We start from the raw sequence: 20,471 nt of genomic DNA, 5'->3' as shown, positions 1-20,471 counted from the left end.
GGGAATCAATCACAGACAGAAATGACATTTGGGATACATTGGGTTAGGTAAGATGTATTATAAATAGTTTACCTGTTTCCTTCTACTTTTTTAAAATGTGGCTATTAGAAATTTTTAAATTATATACTTGGCACACATTATGCCTCACTGGAAAGTACTGATCTATAATTCCCCACTGTTCTCAGAAAAGAATTTAGCCTCTGTAGCAGGGTGTGATCCAGTCACTGCCTACTTCTCTGGTCCCCTTATGCTTTCTCCCTGTCCCTCATTACCCTCCAGCCACAGAAACTTTATGATCTCTCATAAGGGGATCATAGAAAGGGACACAGAAAGCCTGTACCCACCTTAGGGTCTTTGCACTCAGGATTCCATTCTTGTGAAATGTTCTTTCCATGGCAACTCTACTCATAGCTGACTCATTCTCCCTCTTCAGGTCCTCAGCTCATATGACCTCTTTAGTCAGGCTTTCTGGACTACCTGATGTGAATGGACCACATATCCAGTGAATCTCTGCTCCCTTTACTTCCTCTAAGGCACTCACTTCCATCCTCCATATCCTGATCTAATTATCTGTTCACCTATTTAATGCCTGTCTCCCTCCACTAGAATCGAAGCTGTGTGAAGACAGGAAGCTTTCCAGTCTTATTCATGGTCTATCAGAGCCTCAGCTCAGGGTCTCCTAACCCACTGTAGTTCTCAGTTCAATGTTTGTTGAATGAGTGAATGAATGAATGAACAGTGAAAAGGGCATGAAAAGGAGTCAAAAGTCCCAGTTAGGACAAACCCATTGATAATGACAATGACAACAATACCATCTTCCTTCAAGTGCTTACTTTTCTCCCTATAGTCAATCCTTAAGATTCATTTGGGAGGTAGTATGGTATAATTGAAAGGGCCACTTACTGGCTGTGTGACCTTGGATAGAGCCCTAGACTGTTCTCAAATCTCCACCTTCTCCCAGAAAAATAATTAGAATTATTATGGAATAATTAGAATAATCCTTTGATGTCTTGACATTCAATTAAAAAAGAATAAGAATAAGAATAAGAATAAGAAGAAGAAGAAGAAGAAGAAGAAGAAGAGGAGGAGGAGGAGGAGGCGGCGGCGGTGGCGGCGGCGGCGGCCCAGAGGGCCCCAGTGACATTTATTAGACCAAGACATTCCTTAAGGGAAATGATTCCTTTATTTACCTGAGGGGGCCCCCAGCACCCAAGACTCTGACTACAGGTCCCCTGGAACATCTGGCTCAAGAGTAGGGTTCAAAGAGTCAGCATCTTTAGCCAGGAAAAGAATAAGTACTAGCAGGGACTGGGGGGTGCCTTTCTGCCCACAACAGGTTATTCTCCAGAAAAAAAGAGACTGGGCCACCCCAAGCAGTAGCTCCTGATTCTCACGTTCTGAAAAGAGTCACTATATCTGCCTCCTTAATTGACACTGGGGCCAAGGGTAACAACAAGGAAGGGAAGGAGGTCATGAGTTTCAAGCTATACGATGTTAAAGTTAATAAAATTAGAATTATTCCATGGAACCATAATTTCTCAAGATGGGGCAAGAAGGGTGGCTGGAAAAGGAGTGAGAAATGACTTCACTGGGAAGGCTTCTGCGCAGTTTGCAAGGGATAAAGCATGTCTTTGTTATTCTCCTGGCTTCTGTTCCTATACCTCTGAAATATGAAGGCTTCTGGCATGACATCCCAGTTCATCACCATTGTTCCAAGGGTTTGCTACTGAATGGGCTATTCACATGGAAACCTCTTCGAGGCCAGGCTTCTGTTGGCCACAGTTTATTTACACCCTGGTTTAATGTGCAGCACACCTTGGAAGTTTGGACAAACTAGACCACGGTACAGCATTGCACCATCTCTTCCTAGTCCTGCCTGCCTGCTCACTGCTGATTAAAAGCCAGAACCCCACCCTCATTCATTCAGCCCACACGTTCTAAGCGTCTATCACATGCGAGGTGTTGGGGCTACAGCTGGGAGCAAGCAAAACAAACGCCAATGACAGCAGATCCATGAAAGAAGAAAAGGGGAATCACAACTGGAAAGCCCTTTCCAGGAATGTGAAAAAAAGGAATCAAAATTTGGGTTCATTGATCAAGAGTTGGGATTGCTGGGGATGATGGTGTGTCAAGAACTGGGGATCTCTGGGTGACTCAGCAGTTGAGCGCCTGCCTTCAGCCTGGGGCGTGATCCTGGAGTCCCAGGATCGAGTCCCATGTCAGGCTCCCTGCATGGAACCTGCTTCTCCCTCTGCGTGTCTCTGCCTCTCTCTCTGTATGTGTCTCTCATGAATAAATAAACATAATTTTTTAAAAAATGGCGGAGGGTTTAAGAAGGAAAGTACCTCTGATAAGAGACGGAGTTCTAGAGGGACACCTGGGTGGTTCAGTGGTGGAGAGTCTGCCTTCACCTCAGGGAGTGATCCTGGAGTTCTGGGATTGAGTCCCACATCGGGCTCCCTGCAGGGAGCCTGCTTCTCCCTCTGCGTGTGTCTCTGTCTCCCTCTCTCTCTGTCTGTCTGTCTCTGTGTCTCTTATGAATAAGTAAATAAAATCTTTTAAAAAGAGAGAGGAAGGAAGCCCTAGAATGTGGCCAGCAGTTCCTCCATCCCCCCAAATCAGTCACATGAAGTAGTCTGGGACCCCTCCCCTCCTTCAGTCTCCCTGCAACCTAGTTTTATGGTAGGCCCCCTGAGCCCTGCTTTTCTGGCAGGGGGTGCTGCCAACATGAGTTTTAGGACCGAAAACCTCAGGAGAGAGCAATATTCCCCCAGGATAAAAAGTGGGGTTTGGTTCTCCGCCCAGGCAGGGAAAAGCACCCCCGGGGACCCCACGTCTGGCTCAATAGAGATGTGTCTGTGTAGGCACACAACACTGTGAAGGAAGATCTTGCTGAGACTGTCTTAGGGGACTTGTTATGTGAGATGTTGTCAGACCCTTCACCCCAAGGAGGTGAAAAATCCACAGATGGAATCCCGCTTGTCCAGATCTCGACAGCCTCATCTATCGAGTTTAACCAGAATTTCCTGGCTTATGGCTTCTTGTAATGCTGTGCCTCTTCTCCCTGGGGAAGTTCTCACTCTCATCCACGAACTAAGATTGATTGATTAATTGATTGAAAGATTTTATTTATTTATTCATGAGAGACACACACACACACACACACACACACACACACACACAGGCAAAGACACAGGCAGAGGGAGAAGCAGGCTCCACGCAGGGAGCCCGACATGGGACTCGATCCCGGGACGCCAGGATCATGCCCTGGGACAAAGGCAGATGCTCAACCGCTGAGCCACCCAGGCTGCCCCGAACGAAGATTCAAAGCCTTGCTGAAGAGCTCAACTTTGGACCAGTTACCCTCTCTTGAGCCTAAATCCTCATGTGCCAAATGCAATGGAGCATCATCATCATCATCATCATCATCATCAAAGGTCCTGGTAACACGGGAGGTCATTATGCAACCGGAGAGAAGATGCATATTTCACGCTTAAAAAACCAGGACTGTGTTCTCCTCGCTGAATTGGGAGAATTCACACGAAAGCAAGGTATGCGAGGCAGATCAATAATCCACAAGTATTAATTAATTAAAAAAAAAAAATATCCTAAGTCAGTGGACTCTGCCCTCCCGGCTGGTGACCGGAGGACCTGGCCGGTGCGGGCTGCACAGCACCTGCCTCCCCCCCACCCCCCCATCCCCCCAGGACAAGGCAGAAAGAGTGGGAAGGGGGACGCGGCTCAGCATTTATTTTTGGAGCCAGCTCACTAAAAATACCCCCGCCTTCCCGTCTGATCACTCTCCCTTTTGACCTGAATGGATGGCGGGAGCCGGCGGGCCTCCCCACCCTCTGCCCGATGTCCTTTAAAGGAGAAGGGCGGGGGCGCGGATTCCTGCGGCTCCCTCGACGGGCGCAGGCGAGCCGCCGCCGCGCGGGCCGCACCGGGCAGGGCAGGGCAGGGCAGGGCAGGGCAGGGCAGGGCAGGGAGGGCAGGAGGGGCAGGAGGGGCAGGGAGGAGCTGGGAGGGCAGGAGGGGCAGGGAGGGCAGGGAGGGCAGGGAGGGCAGGGCAGGGGCCGCTCTGACGTCAGGGCAGCGCTCGCGCCGCCGCGGCCGCCCGGCCCGGACCACGCCCCCGGGGCGGAGAGCCGCGCGCTGCCATTGGCCGGCCGAGCGCGAGCGCCCGCGACGATTGGCTGGCGCCGTTTGCGAGGGAGTCCCGCTCTCCAATTAAAGGGCCCCGCGGCGCCGGGCTGCGCGCAGAGCTCCCCTGGGCGCGCGAACTCGGCCCGAGCCCGCGCTGTGCCCGCGCTGTGCCCGCCGCGCCCCTGCCCGAGAAGCCGGCGCTCGCCGCTGCTGCCCCACGGGAGATGGCGAAGGTGGCCAAGGACCTCAACCCGGGAGTTCAGAAGGTGAGCTGCGCCCTGCCTGTGCTGCCCACGTCCTTGCTTTTCCCCGCGTCCCTCCCGCAGGCTCGGCCGCGACTTACCCAGACGTAAGGAGCAGCAAACGCGCTACATTCCAAGACTTGCCGAGAAAACGGAACAGTTGGGAGTACAGAGTTGAGCTGACAGGCGCACCCACCCCGAAACTTACTCTTAAAAGCCCTTGTGTGGAATTTGCAGAGAATCTTTAGTGCTGCCGTGATGCTGATCGCAATGTTATTTGAATTTTCTTTTTGCGCTCGTTTTTCTTGGAGTCCAGTCTGCCAGCAGATAGTATAACACCCCGTGCTCATCCCATCAAGTGCCCTCCTTCCTCGGTGCCAGTCACCCAGCTGCCCCTTTCCCCCTTCCCCACACCTCCCCTTTCCCAACCCTTTGTTTGTTTCCCAGAGTTAGGAGTCGCTCATGGTTTGTCTCCCTCTCTAATTACAATTTACATAAAGTAAAACTATTAAAGAAAATAGTAATCCTGTTGTCTGTAGGGAGAGAAAAAAAAAAAAAAAAAACAACTCCCTTCTCCTCTTCCTTCCCCCTCCCAGGATTGAGGTGGAGAGTAAATATTTACTCACAAGGAATCTCCCCTCTTGCTGTCATCCTGTTTTCTATTTTGCACTCACACACACTCTCTCTCTCTCTTTCTCTCTCTCTCACACACACACACACACACACGCACGCACACACACCAGTTTCTTTAGTTGGTGATGTTGGCCATGGCAGCAGTTCCAGCACGAGGGAACTAATTTCTGTCCCCAGGGTCTGCACGTTTCCCTTTCAGGAAGGGCTGGCCAGGAGCCCAGAAGGTCATGGGTGAATTACCGCAGGAGGGGCCTGTGGCTTCAACACCCACCCGCTACTTACCTTGGTGCAGTCGGGAGAGGGCACAGGCCAGAGGCATAGAGGACAAGTGAGCTGGAAGGGAGCAGAGACACAGACAGTCTAAGCCAATGGAGAAACTGAAGCCCAGGGTTAGAAACTGAAGCCCAGGGTTAGAGAGCCCAGAAGACCGCAGAGATTATTAAGGGAAGCCTTGGGCACGGAAACCCTGGCCCTGCCACTTTTTAGCTGCACTGTTTTGACCAATTCACTTTTCTGTGCCTCAGTTTCCTTGTCTCCAGTTCTAGGGATGATAGATCTCTCTTTTCTCCAGCAGCACTAGCAACGATAGTAAGCTGGATTAGATTAATCTCCCAAAGCAGTCATTTTTAAACTCTTGCAGGGCAAAGTCCTCCTGAGACCTCTGCCATTACCTGTGGAGTAGAATGAGAGGAAAACAAACAAACAAACAAACAAAAAAGGAATAAAGAAAGAAAACAACAAAACCCAAACATATGTCAGAATCAAAATAAAAGTGCAAACCATGTAACTTTGAGGCACGAGTTCATGCATCTGATTTATAGCTGCACGTTACACAGCTGACTTGCCCCAGACTCCCACACAGGGTCCAGTGTACCCTTCTGAATGTGTACACCAAGTCAGACTTAATCAGGGCATCTCTCTGGAATGTACCATGTCCCATCACATTTGCCAGACTATTTGGAGAGTCAAGTTCTCTCTCCTTCTATGGAATTCGTACACTTCAGACCTTGGTATGATACCTGTTAATTTCCACCTAGTGGCAAGTCATGCATGCACTGCTTTTGTTTCTCTACACATCTTTCTGAACCCCTTGTAGACAAACCTTTCTGGTTCATCTCTGTTCCAACACAGCATACCGTACACAGCAGGACTCAATAAACTACCAGTGAACCACTGAATATCCGTCCAGCTAAGACCTTAGTGTTCGCGGACAGTACATTTTGTACATGAATGTTTTTTAACTTGTCATAGCACGAGGATATTTGTGCGTCTGAACTGCCTCCCCAAATTAAACTGAGGTAAAAGAGTTTGGAGCTAAAGGGGCAAAGCCCCACTGTCCTCTAGAAAGTCAGATGATTTGGGGGTGGTTTTACTACAAATTGATTGATAGATAATGTGTGAAGTAAGACCCAGTACATGGAAACCCTCCTTCTTACTGAAAGCCAAAGCCACCACTTGGAGGAAGCCTTGTTTTTATTTTCCTTTGCATCGGAGACTGTGATTATCGGGATTAGAGGTGGAACATGTTCTCCTTCTTGTCACCCTCCAGTGCCAACTTCCTTGGCCTGCAAAAGGTTTATTTTCCATTTAGATCCAATTACAGGCTTAAAGAAAGAATGTAGTGGGTAGAGATGAAAGGGTGTAATTCTTTTTTTTTTTTTTTTTACTTCTTGGGACTGTGGCAGTGAGGAGGGCAGTCATCACTATGTAGATTAACCAATGTCTTCAACTCAAAAAGTCAAGGCAAAGGATGAGAGTGGGGGAGAAGCTCTCCTTGCTTAACATTATAATAGTGATTGAACACCGTGTCATACCCAACAACATTCTAAAAAGCTTTTATTCCATATTTACTATTTAAATCTACAGCAGGGGGGGGATTTTATAACATTTGGCTTCAGGATACATAATCACACTTAGGCATTTTGAAACAATTTCATAGACTCTTGGAGCGACAAGGGACCTATTTACAAAATGAGAAATGGTTTAAAATGGCATACAGACTGTCTCTACTGCCCTACCCCCAAGGGGAAGTGTGGTAGGGGGAATCCCTAGCAGCTGGAAGTTATAAAAGGTCTTCAAGAGAACATAAAATCCAAAACCTGGAGTAGCCTTAGAAATTGTCTAACCAATCCCAGACAGACTGAGATCACATACCTAGTTAGTGGCAGAGCTTAAAAACATTACCAGGCTCCTCTCATCTGTGCTAAGTTAAATGCTCCCAATGGCTGCTCTTAAGCCATCATTTGTTTTTCTATTGGGAAAGGCTTCCTAGCACAGAGAGTTCCCTGAGAATAGTCAACATTCCTTGGTAATAAAGGGCCTGAAAGGCCACATGCCATTTCTTTTGGTGGAATCAACTACTACTGCGTTGTGTTCTTCTGTAGTGTTTATTAAGCATATTTAAGAGTACTGGTACTACTATCAAAATAGTGTTTGAACCAGATAGAGGTTCATACCCTATCCTAGTAACTCTACCACTTACTACCTGTGTGCTCTTGTGTATTAGCTAATTAACTTTTGAGTCTCTCCTTATCTGAAAATTGGAGAGACAGTAGCAGCATCTACCTCCCAAGGTGTCTGTGATCATTAAATGAGATAGTACATATAAAGAGCTCAGCCCAGAAGCTCTCAAATAGTTAGTTGTTATTGTTGTTGCTGTTATTATTATTATTGGTGGCAATGGCAGTGGTATATATTATGATGGGTGTGTGAACGCTGAAAGGAGTCTTTTGGTAAATGAAGGACACACTTTTCTTTATGACTATCCTATCTGAAGAGCAACTAATTTCCATTCAGCTGAACCAAAGCCAGTTGCCCCGTCTTGATGAGCTGAACATTGGTCTTATCTTCATTCTACCCAAACAGATACAAAATCTGCTCACATGGAACAGAGATTACCAGTCATTTCACTCTGGAGTCAATTTTAGGCCTGGAGGGGGCATGGAGCTCTTGTCACTTTTTAAGCAAGGATACTGAGGCCCAGAGGGGTCAAGCTCCTCATCTGAGATTGCCAAGATGTGCTGAAGCCCATTAGGCTCTGCGACAATACAGCCCTGTTGGCTGCCAAAGAGCCACTTGCAGGAATTTAGAAAGGACTAGAACCAAGAGATCTAAGAGCATGTTCACTGTTGACTGCATGTGTGCCGGTGGCCTGGCTCCAAAAGGTCTGTTTTTCACCCCTCAACTCAGTGTCAAAGGAGCATTACATGATGGTTCTAAGTGCGTTGCCAGATTCAGCTGGGTGTCTCCCCACACCCTTCTCTGCCTACCCTCCCTCTTGGCTTTCCTGTCCTCAGCCCTTCCTGCCTTCACCTCCAGTTCCTGCAGCGTGCAAAACTGCTGGCACATTGCCTGAGAGAGCCGATCCAATGTAAACACGGCTCCTCGAGAACGTGGTTGGCTCCCTCAATCTTAAAAATATATTAAGCTGTCATTTAAAGGCCTTCATAGCCAATGCATTGGAGACATGCCCATAGGTGTAGAAGCACGTTGGCCCGAGAGAGCCTTATCGTAAAAGAAAGAAAGAAATTATCCAAGTTCTTAAAGGATCTCTGAAAACAGATGCTGAAGCCATTACTTTGTAAATTACAGATGCTTGTCGTGTTGTGCAGACGTGTGTGAATATGTGGGGTTAGGGGCTGATGAGTGGCTTTCACCAGTGCATCCACCTCCTGGGACGATAGGAGGCAGGGAAAGCCCTAATCACAGACCATCTCTAGGCTTTACTCTCCGCCATCTAGGCTCCGAGACCTTCTCCTAGCCAGGGTTTACACACCACTCTATAAGCCGGACAGTGGGAAAAGGACTTTGGTATTTTCCTCTGAAGATCCTATAGTTTGATCTTCTCAGTATATTAACTGGCCAAAGGTAACAAGGAAGAAAAAGAAGAGGCTGAGTCCAGCAAAAGCTGGGGACCAGGAAGGAGGGACAGTGTCACAGGCTCACATGTGCATCTTACTTTCCTACCTCCATGTCCGCCACTCCTGGTGAGGAAAAGGTAAGGACCAGAGACGTGAGGGAATAATTCCTCCTTCAACCCACTGGAGTCAGCAGGGCTCCAGAAGAGGTATTTGATTTGACCTTGGAAAGGAGAATCATTTTTTCATTCCAGCTTGCACATTCAAAATAGTGTGTGAATAATAATGTGGAAATCTATCATGATGAGTATAGACCTTGGGAATTCTTATCTCCCCAGTGTTCATCCAACACCATTTAAACATTTATTATGAGAAAAGTTTTCTGGCAGTGGTTGAGTCATTATAGTAACTGTTGGCATTTCTTTACCAGGTGACTTTGAATAGGTCACTTTTCCTAGGAAGTAGCAGACCTTGACTGAGAACCTGTCTTCCTTTTCCCTCCAGTCCACTAACCTTTCCTATACAGCAGGCTATCTCCCAAATAACAAATGATTATGGATAAACAGGCCTAAAACTCTGTTCCACTGAAAGTAGAATTGTGGAACAGCTTTTCAGGACAACCAGAAGGGAGCCACAGCTGTTGTTCGTTAAGTGCCTTCCTTTGGAGGTACCCACCCCTCCAACACACACACATACCCTTTTCATTTGCTTATCGGGAAGAGGATTTGGCTGGCAGCTGCCATGACCTTAGCAGGTGCAAGGCCACCAACAACTTCTACAGGAGTCCTTCAAGATTATGATAGTTCCTTAACTTCACATGTAATCTTCAAGATGTCCTAAACCCATTCTTGGAGCTTTGTACATAACAACGGCATGGATCTGCAAAGGCTCTAGAAATGCTTTCTATGAAGCTTTTATAGAAAAGCATTGAACAAGAAGTTGGGTCTCATATGTGCACTGAGACTCTGTCAGTAGCCAAAACTTAAACTTTGTATCTAGGCTTAAATATTTGATGTGGAAATTTGGTGGTAGCTTCACAAAAACAGAAACAATCATACAATTACAAATCTTTGTCAGACTCCCAGATCAACTCTTCACTCACTGTCTGCTCTTTTATATGAGGAGCAAACCCTTTTAGGTTTTTTTCTCAGAAGGGACCTGTTTGGTCTTCCTTTTACGATTTGTTTGGACTCTTGTCACTGAAGGGCTTTGCAGGAAGAGTCGTCTGTTCTCTGCTAGCATAGACAAATTCAAGGAAAGACCAAAGAAAGGAAGGAAGGACTCTCTTGAGTACGTGCACAGTGCTTGGCCTTTCTCATATCCCATTTGGCCTTAAGGACTACCATACAAAAATATGAATATCCTTTCTACACATGAGTAAATGAAGACTAAGTTAAGTGATCATATGATGGCAGGTTAAGAACTCAAATCAGGTCTTCACTCCGATCCCAAAACTTAAGCTCTTTCCACTCTAAGGAAAAATAAGAAGGCTTTTCTCAGAAGTAGCAGTCTGGTAGAGAGAAGCTATGATTATCACTGTGAGCTATCTACACATTAGTAGTCTGATTCGGGAATTGCCCAGCATTTGCCAAATGTTACCAGGCATTTGTACCTCTCTGGTATCTCTCGGTCACTACGAGGTATATACTGTCACTCACAATAAGTCCAAGCCATTTCCAGATACAGAACAAGGGCTTTCTAGATTTCTCCTAGTTCTGGCTTTCTTAGAAGTCTAATAGAACTCAAGGGAGGAGGCTGGTAGAGAGACAGTCTAAGGAAGCATACAAAAGTATCCTAAAATTACTGAAGAAGCAGTGACCCTTGACCAAAAAAATAAAAATAAAAATAAAAAAATCCTAGAGATCCTAGTCTGAGAGCTTCCAGGAAATTCTAGCCTGGGGATAAGCTTGGCCTTTGGAATGTATCTCTACATGCCTGGTCAGCCTGACTCATGGCCTACCCAATAACACGTGAATCAGGACCAAGCAAAACACAGCCAAGCCCCCACCAGGACACGCTTTAAAAGGAAATAAGATTGCTGAGGGGGAAAAAAGCAAAGGCTCCATTTGGCAAGTCACTCTTTGGAAGGACAAAGGAGTACTGGGGTCCAGCCCATGGCGGCTGTTTCAAATCCACATGATCTGTTTATGGATTTTTTTTTTCTCCTTGCGTTTTAAAACATTAGATTCTTTATAAAATTAATCTTTGGAGAAAAATGCAAATGACTCGTTATTTAAAAGAACTGAGCAGAATCTAGGGATCTGCTTGGTCAGTCCCTTTGTGTTACTGTTGGGATATGGGGAGAAATGCCATATCCAAAATTTATATGAGACATAAATGAAAGATACACTGATTCACAGCATCTTTTATGAATGCAGGAGAAAAGGATATGTTCTATATTCTGTTGCTTCCATGCCCAGAGTACTCTAATTTCAGTCAACTTCATACCCTCAAACTTCAGAAGGTCAAGTGAACATTTTGGTGATGAACTTTACTTTGGCCACCAGATTTAGAGGCTAATTGAGAAGTGGTTAAACACATAGCCTTTGCAAGCATGGAGATCTAAATGTGACTCATGGTTCTGCCATTTGCTAGATCTGCAGCCTCTGCCAAGTTGCTTTTCCTCTCTGGACCTCTGGTTCCCCGTTTGAGAAAGAGAGTTAACAATAGTTCTACATCTAAACAATAGTTAGTGAGATAAAGCCTGTAATGTGCCTGGATGCCTAGTAAGTGCTCAGAAAATATTTCCTCTTGCTCTTACTGGCATCCCCTCTCCTCAGTACAGCACAGAAATCCCATAGGTAGTTAAGCACTGGGGTGTGGGAAACCAAGTTCAGCTTACCTACGTCACATCACATGTGGCTTCTAAGATATCAGATTGCAGGACCTTCTCTTTGTAGCTAAACTTAGACTTAGCCATAAATATACTCAGGCTGCATCATATGCAAAATTGTGACAATAGCAACAATTTGCTTTGGGTGGCTGGTTGCCACACTTCTAAAAAGCAGCCCTCCCTCTGCCTGAGACCAGTCCTTGGCCCCAACCGTTTGATCGTGGACAGGCTTACCCTCACCAAGCCTCAGACATCCTGCTTATTAATCAGGATAATGGTCACTCATTTCTTCATTTAGCAAATATTTATTTAGCATATATCATGTGCCAAGCATTGTGCTGAGTGCTAAATACAAGACAATGAATAAGAAAGTTTTGGTCCCTGCCTTGTAAACTTGAGTCAGGTGAAATTAATTTCTCATAAAAGTAGGATAAAGGCCAAATAATGTCAGTGTTCTATGAGTCTGTGTATTCCTTGACCATCTGCAGCACATGTGCACACACCCTCACATCTACACACCTACTAATTCTCCTTTGCTACCCACCTCATATTCCCCAGGACTGCATACATCTGAGCCATACCCAACCCCAGTAATTTGTACAGTGTAACAGAGGAATGAGTTCACACTATTCTCCCAGTTTTTACATTTTTTTAAAGATTTATTTTTTTGAGAGAAAGAGCACATGAGCGAGAGAAAGGGTGGAGGGAGAAGGAGAAGCAGACTTTCTGCTGAGCAGGGAGCCCTGATGTGGGGCTAGATGTGGGGCTCCATCCCAGGACCCTGGGATCATGATCTGAGCCAAAGGCAGACGCTTAACCAACTGACCACCCAGGCGCCCCCTAGTTACTGCATTTTAAACAGGATATTTAGTGACAGAGTCTGAGGCTGGAGGGACTATTGGCAGCTCTCAGGTACTATGGTAACCAGCAGCCCCTTCAGCTGCCTTGCAGATACGGTGGTAGACAAACTGTGCTCAGCCTGTGTCCTCAGCGGCAGCCTAATGCCCAGGCTCTGTCCTTAGTGGTGTTGATGGCAGGGGCACCAAAGGACAGGGACACAGGGAAAGGGTTCTTGGATGGCTAACACCCCTATAACCTGCCCTCAAGAAGATAGCATCTATTTGGGCCGTATGACTAAGTGGCATGTCCAGGTACTGATTCATGAGGCTGACTACCAAGGTGACTGGCCTGGCTGATCCACTGGCTGCAAAAAGTGGAGGGAAAGTGGATCCCAGCCCTGCCCTCATCCTGGAGGAGAGCCACCCACCTGCCAAGGCATTCCTTTGCTCCCCACCCCGCCCTGGCACTGTGACCAGCCAGTCTCCTTGCTGAGTGGATCTGGTCTGAACTGGGGGGGGGGGGGGGCGAGGGGGGGGAGTCAGCATTTGGGGGCTTAGCTCAGAGGAAGTCGAGGGAATTTTTTACATATTCTTAGCAGATAGAAGAGAAGTTTTTAACTAGGAATCTGTGGATAGAATTGAAGGTATCAAGGACTGTAAATAAAGAAAAATTACACCCTCACACTCCCAGCCTCTAATGGATTCAGCATTTCTTTCAATTGTGAATGAAGGCAAAGCCCTGACAACTTAGCAACCCCTTGACTCGTTTTCTTTTTTAACTAAATAAAGCTATTGTGCAAGACATTTACGTTAGAAAAAGATAGCTGAGTATGAGCCCTCTGCCCTTGATACCAATGGAATTCTGATACTTTCTTGTCCTATTCCCGCTGAGATAGATGTCAAATGTACCATTTATATTTGTCCATATTCTGAAATCACAGTAAATGCACTGCTAAGTCCTGTTAATTAACTTAATAAAGGCATGTATGTTACTAAATTATAGATCTGTTTTTACATAGTGGTACTATTTCAGTAATAGTGGTTTCCTCTGTAATCCTACCTATTTTATGCACTTAAAACACTGTTCTGAGAAGGGAGGCTTTCATGTCAGACAAGAAAAAGAGCCCAAATATATAAAGACGTCTGTCAAAGCCTCAGCAGTACTCTATACACATATACACAAATATGTACATATATAAACACACATACAGCTGTAGTGGGTTGAGATCTGAGGCTCTTGGAGCAATCTGGGTTTAAATCCCAATTTGGCTACTCATTTCCTGTTATCTTGGACAAGTCACATTACCTCTCAGCCTCAGTTTCTTCATCAGTAACATAGGCCTAAAAGTTGTCCTCAACAATAACCTGTTAAATTCTTAGCACAGTACTTGACAAATAATGTTGTATTTTATTTTTTTAAGATTTTATTTATTTATTCATGAGAGACAGAAAGAGGCAGAGACACGGGCAGAGGGAGAAGCAGGCTCCATGCAGGGAGCCCGACGTGGGACTTGATCCCAGGTCCCCAGGATCAGGCCCTGGGCCGAAGGCAGTGCTAAACTGCTGAGCCATCCGGGCTGCCCTAATACTGTGTTCTAAACACGAGTTACCATCACTATGAATAGAGCTAACAAGAACGAAATGGTAAAGAGAATAAAAACATTACTTAGACGAAAATTCTTCACCTCGAATTTGGCACACACAAGAATTTAGCTCATGCAAACATTTATTATGTGCAATTTTTATATGCCAGGGACTAAGGGACTAAGCTGATAAGTGGAAAAAGGAAAAGAGTCTCAGAAGCTGATGGTTTCAGAGAAAGAACAGCCAGTGTGGCCATCAGAAAATGAACAGTTCCTAAAGACCTTGATCAGAGGTCCCAGTATAGAACTGAAGGAGGTTAGAAGAGGCAGTACTTAACCCTACCTGGGAGGTCAGAGGAGGCTTGCCCAGGAGGCGACATCTGAGCTGAGTGTTGAGAGACAAGGATAAATGAGCTGTTCGGATCAGGTCATGGTCCAGTTTTATGCTTTCCAAGTCTAGCACGTATATTCTCCATCCTACCTGACTTCTAACTTGGGGAATATCATCCATCTTAGACTGTGGAGAAATACATTTCCATGTATACATCTATCCCCACATATGTATCTTTTATTTCTGATCTGAGGACTGGCTCCTCTTGCTTTTCAACCAAAACACTTTAGAGTGATGAGGATAGCAGGCCCTGCAAAACTGGCACACAGAAAGCTTCATGGCTTTCTGTGTCTTGAGACTCTTCCAGTTCCAGCAAAGGAAATCCAACAAATTCACTCCCATTGAGCTTGAATTTTTGCAGGAAGATTTAGACTCAGGTAACTGAGAATACGCAATATAAATGGTAAGAAAGGAACACACACACACACACACACACACACACCCTGTGAAATTCAGCACACCACATGTGTGAGCAGAACATGAAAACAAAAAACAAACAAACAAAAAAAAAAACACACAAAAAAAAGAACATGAAAACAATCCAGAACAAGACAGGGTATGTATTTATGTGCCCCCAAGTTTTATTCACCTTTAAACTCTGAAGCCATAAATGATATTAAGAGCAAAAGAAATCTCAAGTAGGAATCTTTAATGAAATAAGAGAAAAAAATCAACTTTTGAAATATGGAACTTGTTTAACAAGATCCAGAATCTTACATTGAAACAATTCCTTTTGAACAGCGCTTCAGATTTCTCACTTGGTCAGACAGTGTGAGTTCCTTGTTGCCATGTGTTAAAGCAGGTGAGGCTTCAAAATGAAAAACACATGGTTTGGGTGTCAAAATGCCACTGGGATGATTGTTTTTGATTGTTCAGTTATAGATGGTGTATTAAAAAAAAAAAAAGAAAGAAAGAAAAAGAAAAAAATCCCAGATAATTCCCTGTCAGTTATCTGGAAAATAAAGTTGTAAGAATCATGCCTGTGTTTGCAAGGACCTGAGAAGAGGCAAAGTTTGATAGAAAAGCTGTGTTTCCTTGAGTCTGTCCTCCTACACAGCCAACATGCCTAAACAGCTCATGGGGAGAGACACCCTGTAATAAGATTCACAGTAACTTGAATGACTGTCGTCACCTGCCTCTACTTTTCTTGGATCCAGCCCAGGGTTGGGGCCACCACAAGAGAAATCATCATATACGTATTTGAATAATGCTTGTACTGTATATTTCAGCAACTACAATTAATTTTTAAGAGGTAGGAAGGGCTTTAGTTCCCTGGATCCACCTCCTTATTTAACAAAGAAGGAAACAGATCTATCTTGACCTTGTGACTTGCTCAAGAGCTGGGGTAAGAATTTGAGGTATCATAGTATTTCAGGTTCAAAAAGGCTTTTCAAACTCTATTTTGTTCAGCTATCCCATCCATAAACATGAGATGAACTAGACAGGACAGCCAGATCCTCTGAGAATGCCACTGACCAGCACTCGCAGCTCCCGAAGAGATCTATTTTTTGAAGTCCTCTAAATATTAGTTCTTTGTTATTGTGAGCTAAAATCTCTCTCTCTCTCTCCAACTCTTCCCATTGCTTCTATTTCCCTAGCTCCTCAGTTCAAGGATACAGTGACCACTTTTTTCTAATGTTCCAGTTCTGGTAACTGACCAAGTCCTCTGTATTGTTCAGGATTAAGGTCAAAGCACCTGTTTCCTGGGTTAGTTCCTGCCTTCTGGGAGACCTAGTGTCAGCTTTTAGCTGAGTGAGATAGCCAACAGACAGCCCCTAGTTTTTGTTTTGACATAAGTTCGGTGACTCATGCCACCTTCTCCATCAGAGCATATTTACCTCTCCTAATCTCACCCAGTTGGGAAGGCCACTTCTTTGCCACCGAACTATCCTATTTCTTGGAGAAGAGCTTTTAAAGTACAAAAACCTGGCAAAAGAGAAGGGGATAGGCATCTCAAAAGCACTAAGAACTCCAAACCCATGTCATAAATACTCATGAAAAATCAGCACTGATCCACAAGCGAAATACTTGATTTATAAAGAATTGGAGGCAGGGGGAGATGATAAGAAATCAGAGAAGGCTAAGAAGGTAAAGAAGAAAACTTTGATAAACAGAGGTAATATACTTTTTAAAAGCTTTTTAAATTATTTACAAACTTGTCATAGTTTATTACTATATGGAATGCTAGAGCAGTAAGAGAGCAATGTAAATCGTATATCCTGCTGATTTTTCCATCTGGAAGGGATGTTCCGAAAATAAATATGAAGGCTGGTCACCAAAAACAACTTGCTTTCATTAAATGATGCCACTAAAGAAAAGACAATCCACAAAGAAAATATTCACAGTACATATATCAGACAAAAGATTATATCGAGAATATATAAATAACTCCTTTAAATCAATTTTTAAAAAGCAGTCCAATTTTTTAAAAAATAGGTGGGGATTTGAACAGGCATGTCACAGAAGAAGATGTCTAGATGGCTACTAAGTGTAAGGAAAGGTATTCAATGTTATTACTCATCAGAAAAACACAAAAGCACCGAGAGACAGCATTACACAACCAGAGGACTAATAAAATTAAATACTGACAATAGCAAGTATTGACAAGGACATGGTGCAGCTAGAATTCATATGCTGCCAGGAAAAATGTAAAATGATACAACCACTTTGCTGGGGCACCTGGGTGGCTCAGTTGGTTAAGCATCTGAGTCTTGATTTTGGCTCAGGTCATGATTTCCCACATCGTGAGCTTGAGCCCCCTGTGGAGCTCTGCACTCAGTGGGGAGTCTGCTTAAGGATTCTCTCCCTCTGCTCTTCCTCCATGTATGCATTCTCTCTCTGGCTCTCGCTCTCTGTCTCTCAAATAAATATTTAAAAAACAAAAAGATACAACCACTTTGGGAAACTGGTAGAGACAAAGAATCCCGAGGAGGTGGAAGTAGAGAGAACATGAGGGCAAAGAACACAAGACAGACATGGAATAGAGTACATGAGACCAGCACCCCTCAGTGGGATCCCTACCCATGCAGCTTAATCTAAAACCTTCTGACCCATGGACCAAGATCAAAACCAGCATGGTAGGAGTGGGGCCAGAGACATGGGAGGGAGACTCTTTGGCAAATTTAGGAAGAATCTGGAGATGAAAAGGAAATGAAAGTGAGAGAGTTGGGGGAAGGCACCATTCCAAACCAGACTCTGAATTTTTAATGCCTGGTCCCAAGTTTAATTATCTTCCTGCAGACTCGCCTACGAAAGGATTGGCTTTAGGATGGTGGCTGAGCCAAGCCTTGATTTGTTTCCTTCCTTCAAACAATTGACTTAAACCTTCATCTGACCCCAGAGGCCCCCCTCTTTCTGGCTGGAAGTTTCTTGAGAACAAACTGCAGTGATTTCCATGGTCTAGGGCGGCAGTTGGCTCAGGTCTCTGACAACAGCAGCCACATCTCAGGAGAGTTGGCCCTCCTGAGAGACGACAGCCAGCGGGACAACTGAGAATTGGCTGAAGTCTAGTCCAAACCACTCATAGCTCAGACCGATATCGACTTTAAGTTTCTAGTCTCTGATGAATATTTATACCAAAATAGGGCCAGTGGAGAAGTTCCATCTGTGTGGATTTTAAGAGTTTTGCCTTCCCTCAGCCACGTTGACCAAACTCAGGAAAGTAGCAGAATCATTGCCAAGTACATACTCTTTGAAGTACAAGAAATTCTGAGAAGGCCCTGGACCCATCATATTTCTTCTCATCCTGAAGACTTAGATTTGGCACTCCTTTTTTAAAAAGTGCTTAATATCACCACCTCTCAGTGCTTTATAATTTTAGACTAGCCCTGAACACTATGAACACTCTTTTGAAAGAGTGGATAGTCTCTTCAAAGTTTTGCTGAGTGAAATTGCTTTGCTGGTTGATATTTTCCCCATCTTTCTAAAGTCTGGATGGTCCAGTTAATCACTTTAAGTCACCTCTTTACTTTGCTAGTTGACAAATAGCCCCGAATTTTCTCTTCAGTTTTATTAGTCACTCTATACTCCTTGGAAGCAAAAACACCAAAAATTTTATTAAGTTCTGCCCTTGATATGAGGGATTAAAATAGAAGCTCTGCTCTTGTACTGGGTATATTAACTCCACTTATCAAGCACAGGCCATGTGCCAGGCACTGTGCTACATAGTTTTTTCCTAATGTTTACAGAAATTTCATTTTACAGATGAGTAAGACTCAGATTAAATAAATTGCCTTGGTGACATAGCTAAATGATGAACATGAAATAAATGTGGGAAATTCAATCCACAGCTCTCCCTCTTCCCTCTATGCCATTTCTTATCTATATGTAACATGTTTGCAGGGTTCCAGAAAGATGGGCCATGATAGAGAGTAGCCCTCAGGCTCAGACCTTTTAAAAGACAATAGTATTAGCTGGAATGTAATGATGTTTCATATTTGTCGTATTTTTTATGGTTACCTTCTGTTTTAATACATTTATGGTAAAGGGTTTTTTTTTTTTTTCAAGAAATAAGTTGTTTTTCTTTTTTTTTTTTTTAATTTACTCTAAGGGAAATAAACAATCACACAGATGGTGTATTGAGGACAGAATTCATGAAGGAGCAACATAGGTTTTCCTGAACATCTAATACTTGTTTATCCCTAATCTGTATAGCACTTTTCAGTTTTCTCAACATCTCATATGCAGTGTCATATTTGATTCTCACAGCAACCCCGTGAAGCTGGTAGGAATTATGATCCATTTTAAAGGTGAAAAGAAATCGAAGTTCAGAGAGCAGAAACTACTCACCAGGGTCACATGGGTAGTGATAAAGTAGCCAGGGCATGGGTTCAACTCCTCAAGCTCCAACATGAACGGTGCTCCTCCAGTGCTCTGCCAGCAAATCATTTCAAGGGCAGGAGTGGATAAAGGGATATTCCAAAGCAATGAGCCAAGACCAGAAATGCCATGGAAAGTCCACAGAGCTTAACGACTCTCACAGGCTGGCCTAAGTTTTCACAATTTCCCAGTGCTTGTGTATATTCTGTTTCATGGAGAAGCCTGTGGTTGCTACATTCTGAGTTGCTCTAGAGAAGTCTGATTTTCTCTATCTGGTGAGTCACCTTCCAGAAGGTTCAGAAAATGGCTCTCCCATCAGAGGAGCATCTCCTACCTTCTGGGATACACCCCAGAAGGGATGGTACAAACTAGAAATGGGCCCCTCAAAGAGGAACAGCTGGATCCTGCCCAAGAAAAAGAGCATTTCTTTCCATGTCTACTTGCCTTGAACAACTGACCAGAATGCAGACCACAGGTCTTGGTGACTGGATGGGCAGGAATACCATAAACAGAAGAGAACCAGTGGGTTTGGTGGCAAAGAAGGTAAGATAGCACTTCTGTCATACGAAAAGATTCCAGGAACTGAAAGAATTCCTGGAGATAACAATGAGAGTCAGAGGGAATAGCTGAAGCTATTTGCATACATTGATGCATAAAGGAGAAGCATCTTGAGAATCAAGAGGAGGTAAGAACCAGTTCTAGAACCTTACAGGGGAGGAGAGAGCCATTGAGGAGGGCCGAGAAGGGTTGGGCAACCAGGGAAGACTAGAATTCCAGAAACTGCAGGAAATCAGGGTGATTCTTATTTTTCCAATTCTTCCTGTCGGCATCAGCCTCAGATGAAGGACATCTATTATACTTTAGCTTTTAATGTAGCACTGAAGAGGCATTGGTTGAAGGCAAAAATGAAAGTTACAAAAGAAGCTAGTCAAACACATGTTCACTGAGGAGCTACTACTATGTGCAAGGCAGTATGTGAGGCACTGCTGATAGAGCAATAAACTAGATACATAGGGACCCTGCCCCCATTGAGCTTACAGTCTAGCAGGAAAGAATGTCACTAAGGAGTTATATTCAGGATTAAATAATAATTAAATAATTACAATCATGATGGGTACTACAAAGCAGT

At 44.4% G+C, this 20,471-nt stretch overlaps 1 protein-coding gene across 1 annotated transcript in view; it reads left to right on the top strand.

Annotated features, from left to right (window-relative positions):
* The first annotated feature begins 4,253 nt into the window (after nucleotides 1–4,253).
* Nucleotides 4,254–20,471, top strand: part of LMCD1 (LIM and cysteine rich domains 1) — a 58,591-nt gene continuing 42,373 nt past the window's right edge. The window contains exon 1 of the mRNA XM_038565779.1: nucleotides 4,254–4,412. Within this exon, the coding sequence (XP_038421707.1) occupies nucleotides 4,371–4,412 (42 nt within the window). The 5' untranslated portion in view covers nucleotides 4,254–4,370. The remainder of the gene's footprint in view (nucleotides 4,413–20,471) is intronic.

Source organism: Canis lupus, chromosome 20 (assembly GCF_011100685.1).
Source record: "Canis lupus familiaris isolate Mischka breed German Shepherd chromosome 20, alternate assembly UU_Cfam_GSD_1.0, whole genome shotgun sequence".
Lineage (NCBI taxonomy): Eukaryota > Metazoa > Chordata > Mammalia > Carnivora > Canidae > Canis > Canis lupus.
Note: the sequence above shows the minus strand (reverse complement) of the source record. Positions and strands in the feature narration are given on the sequence as shown.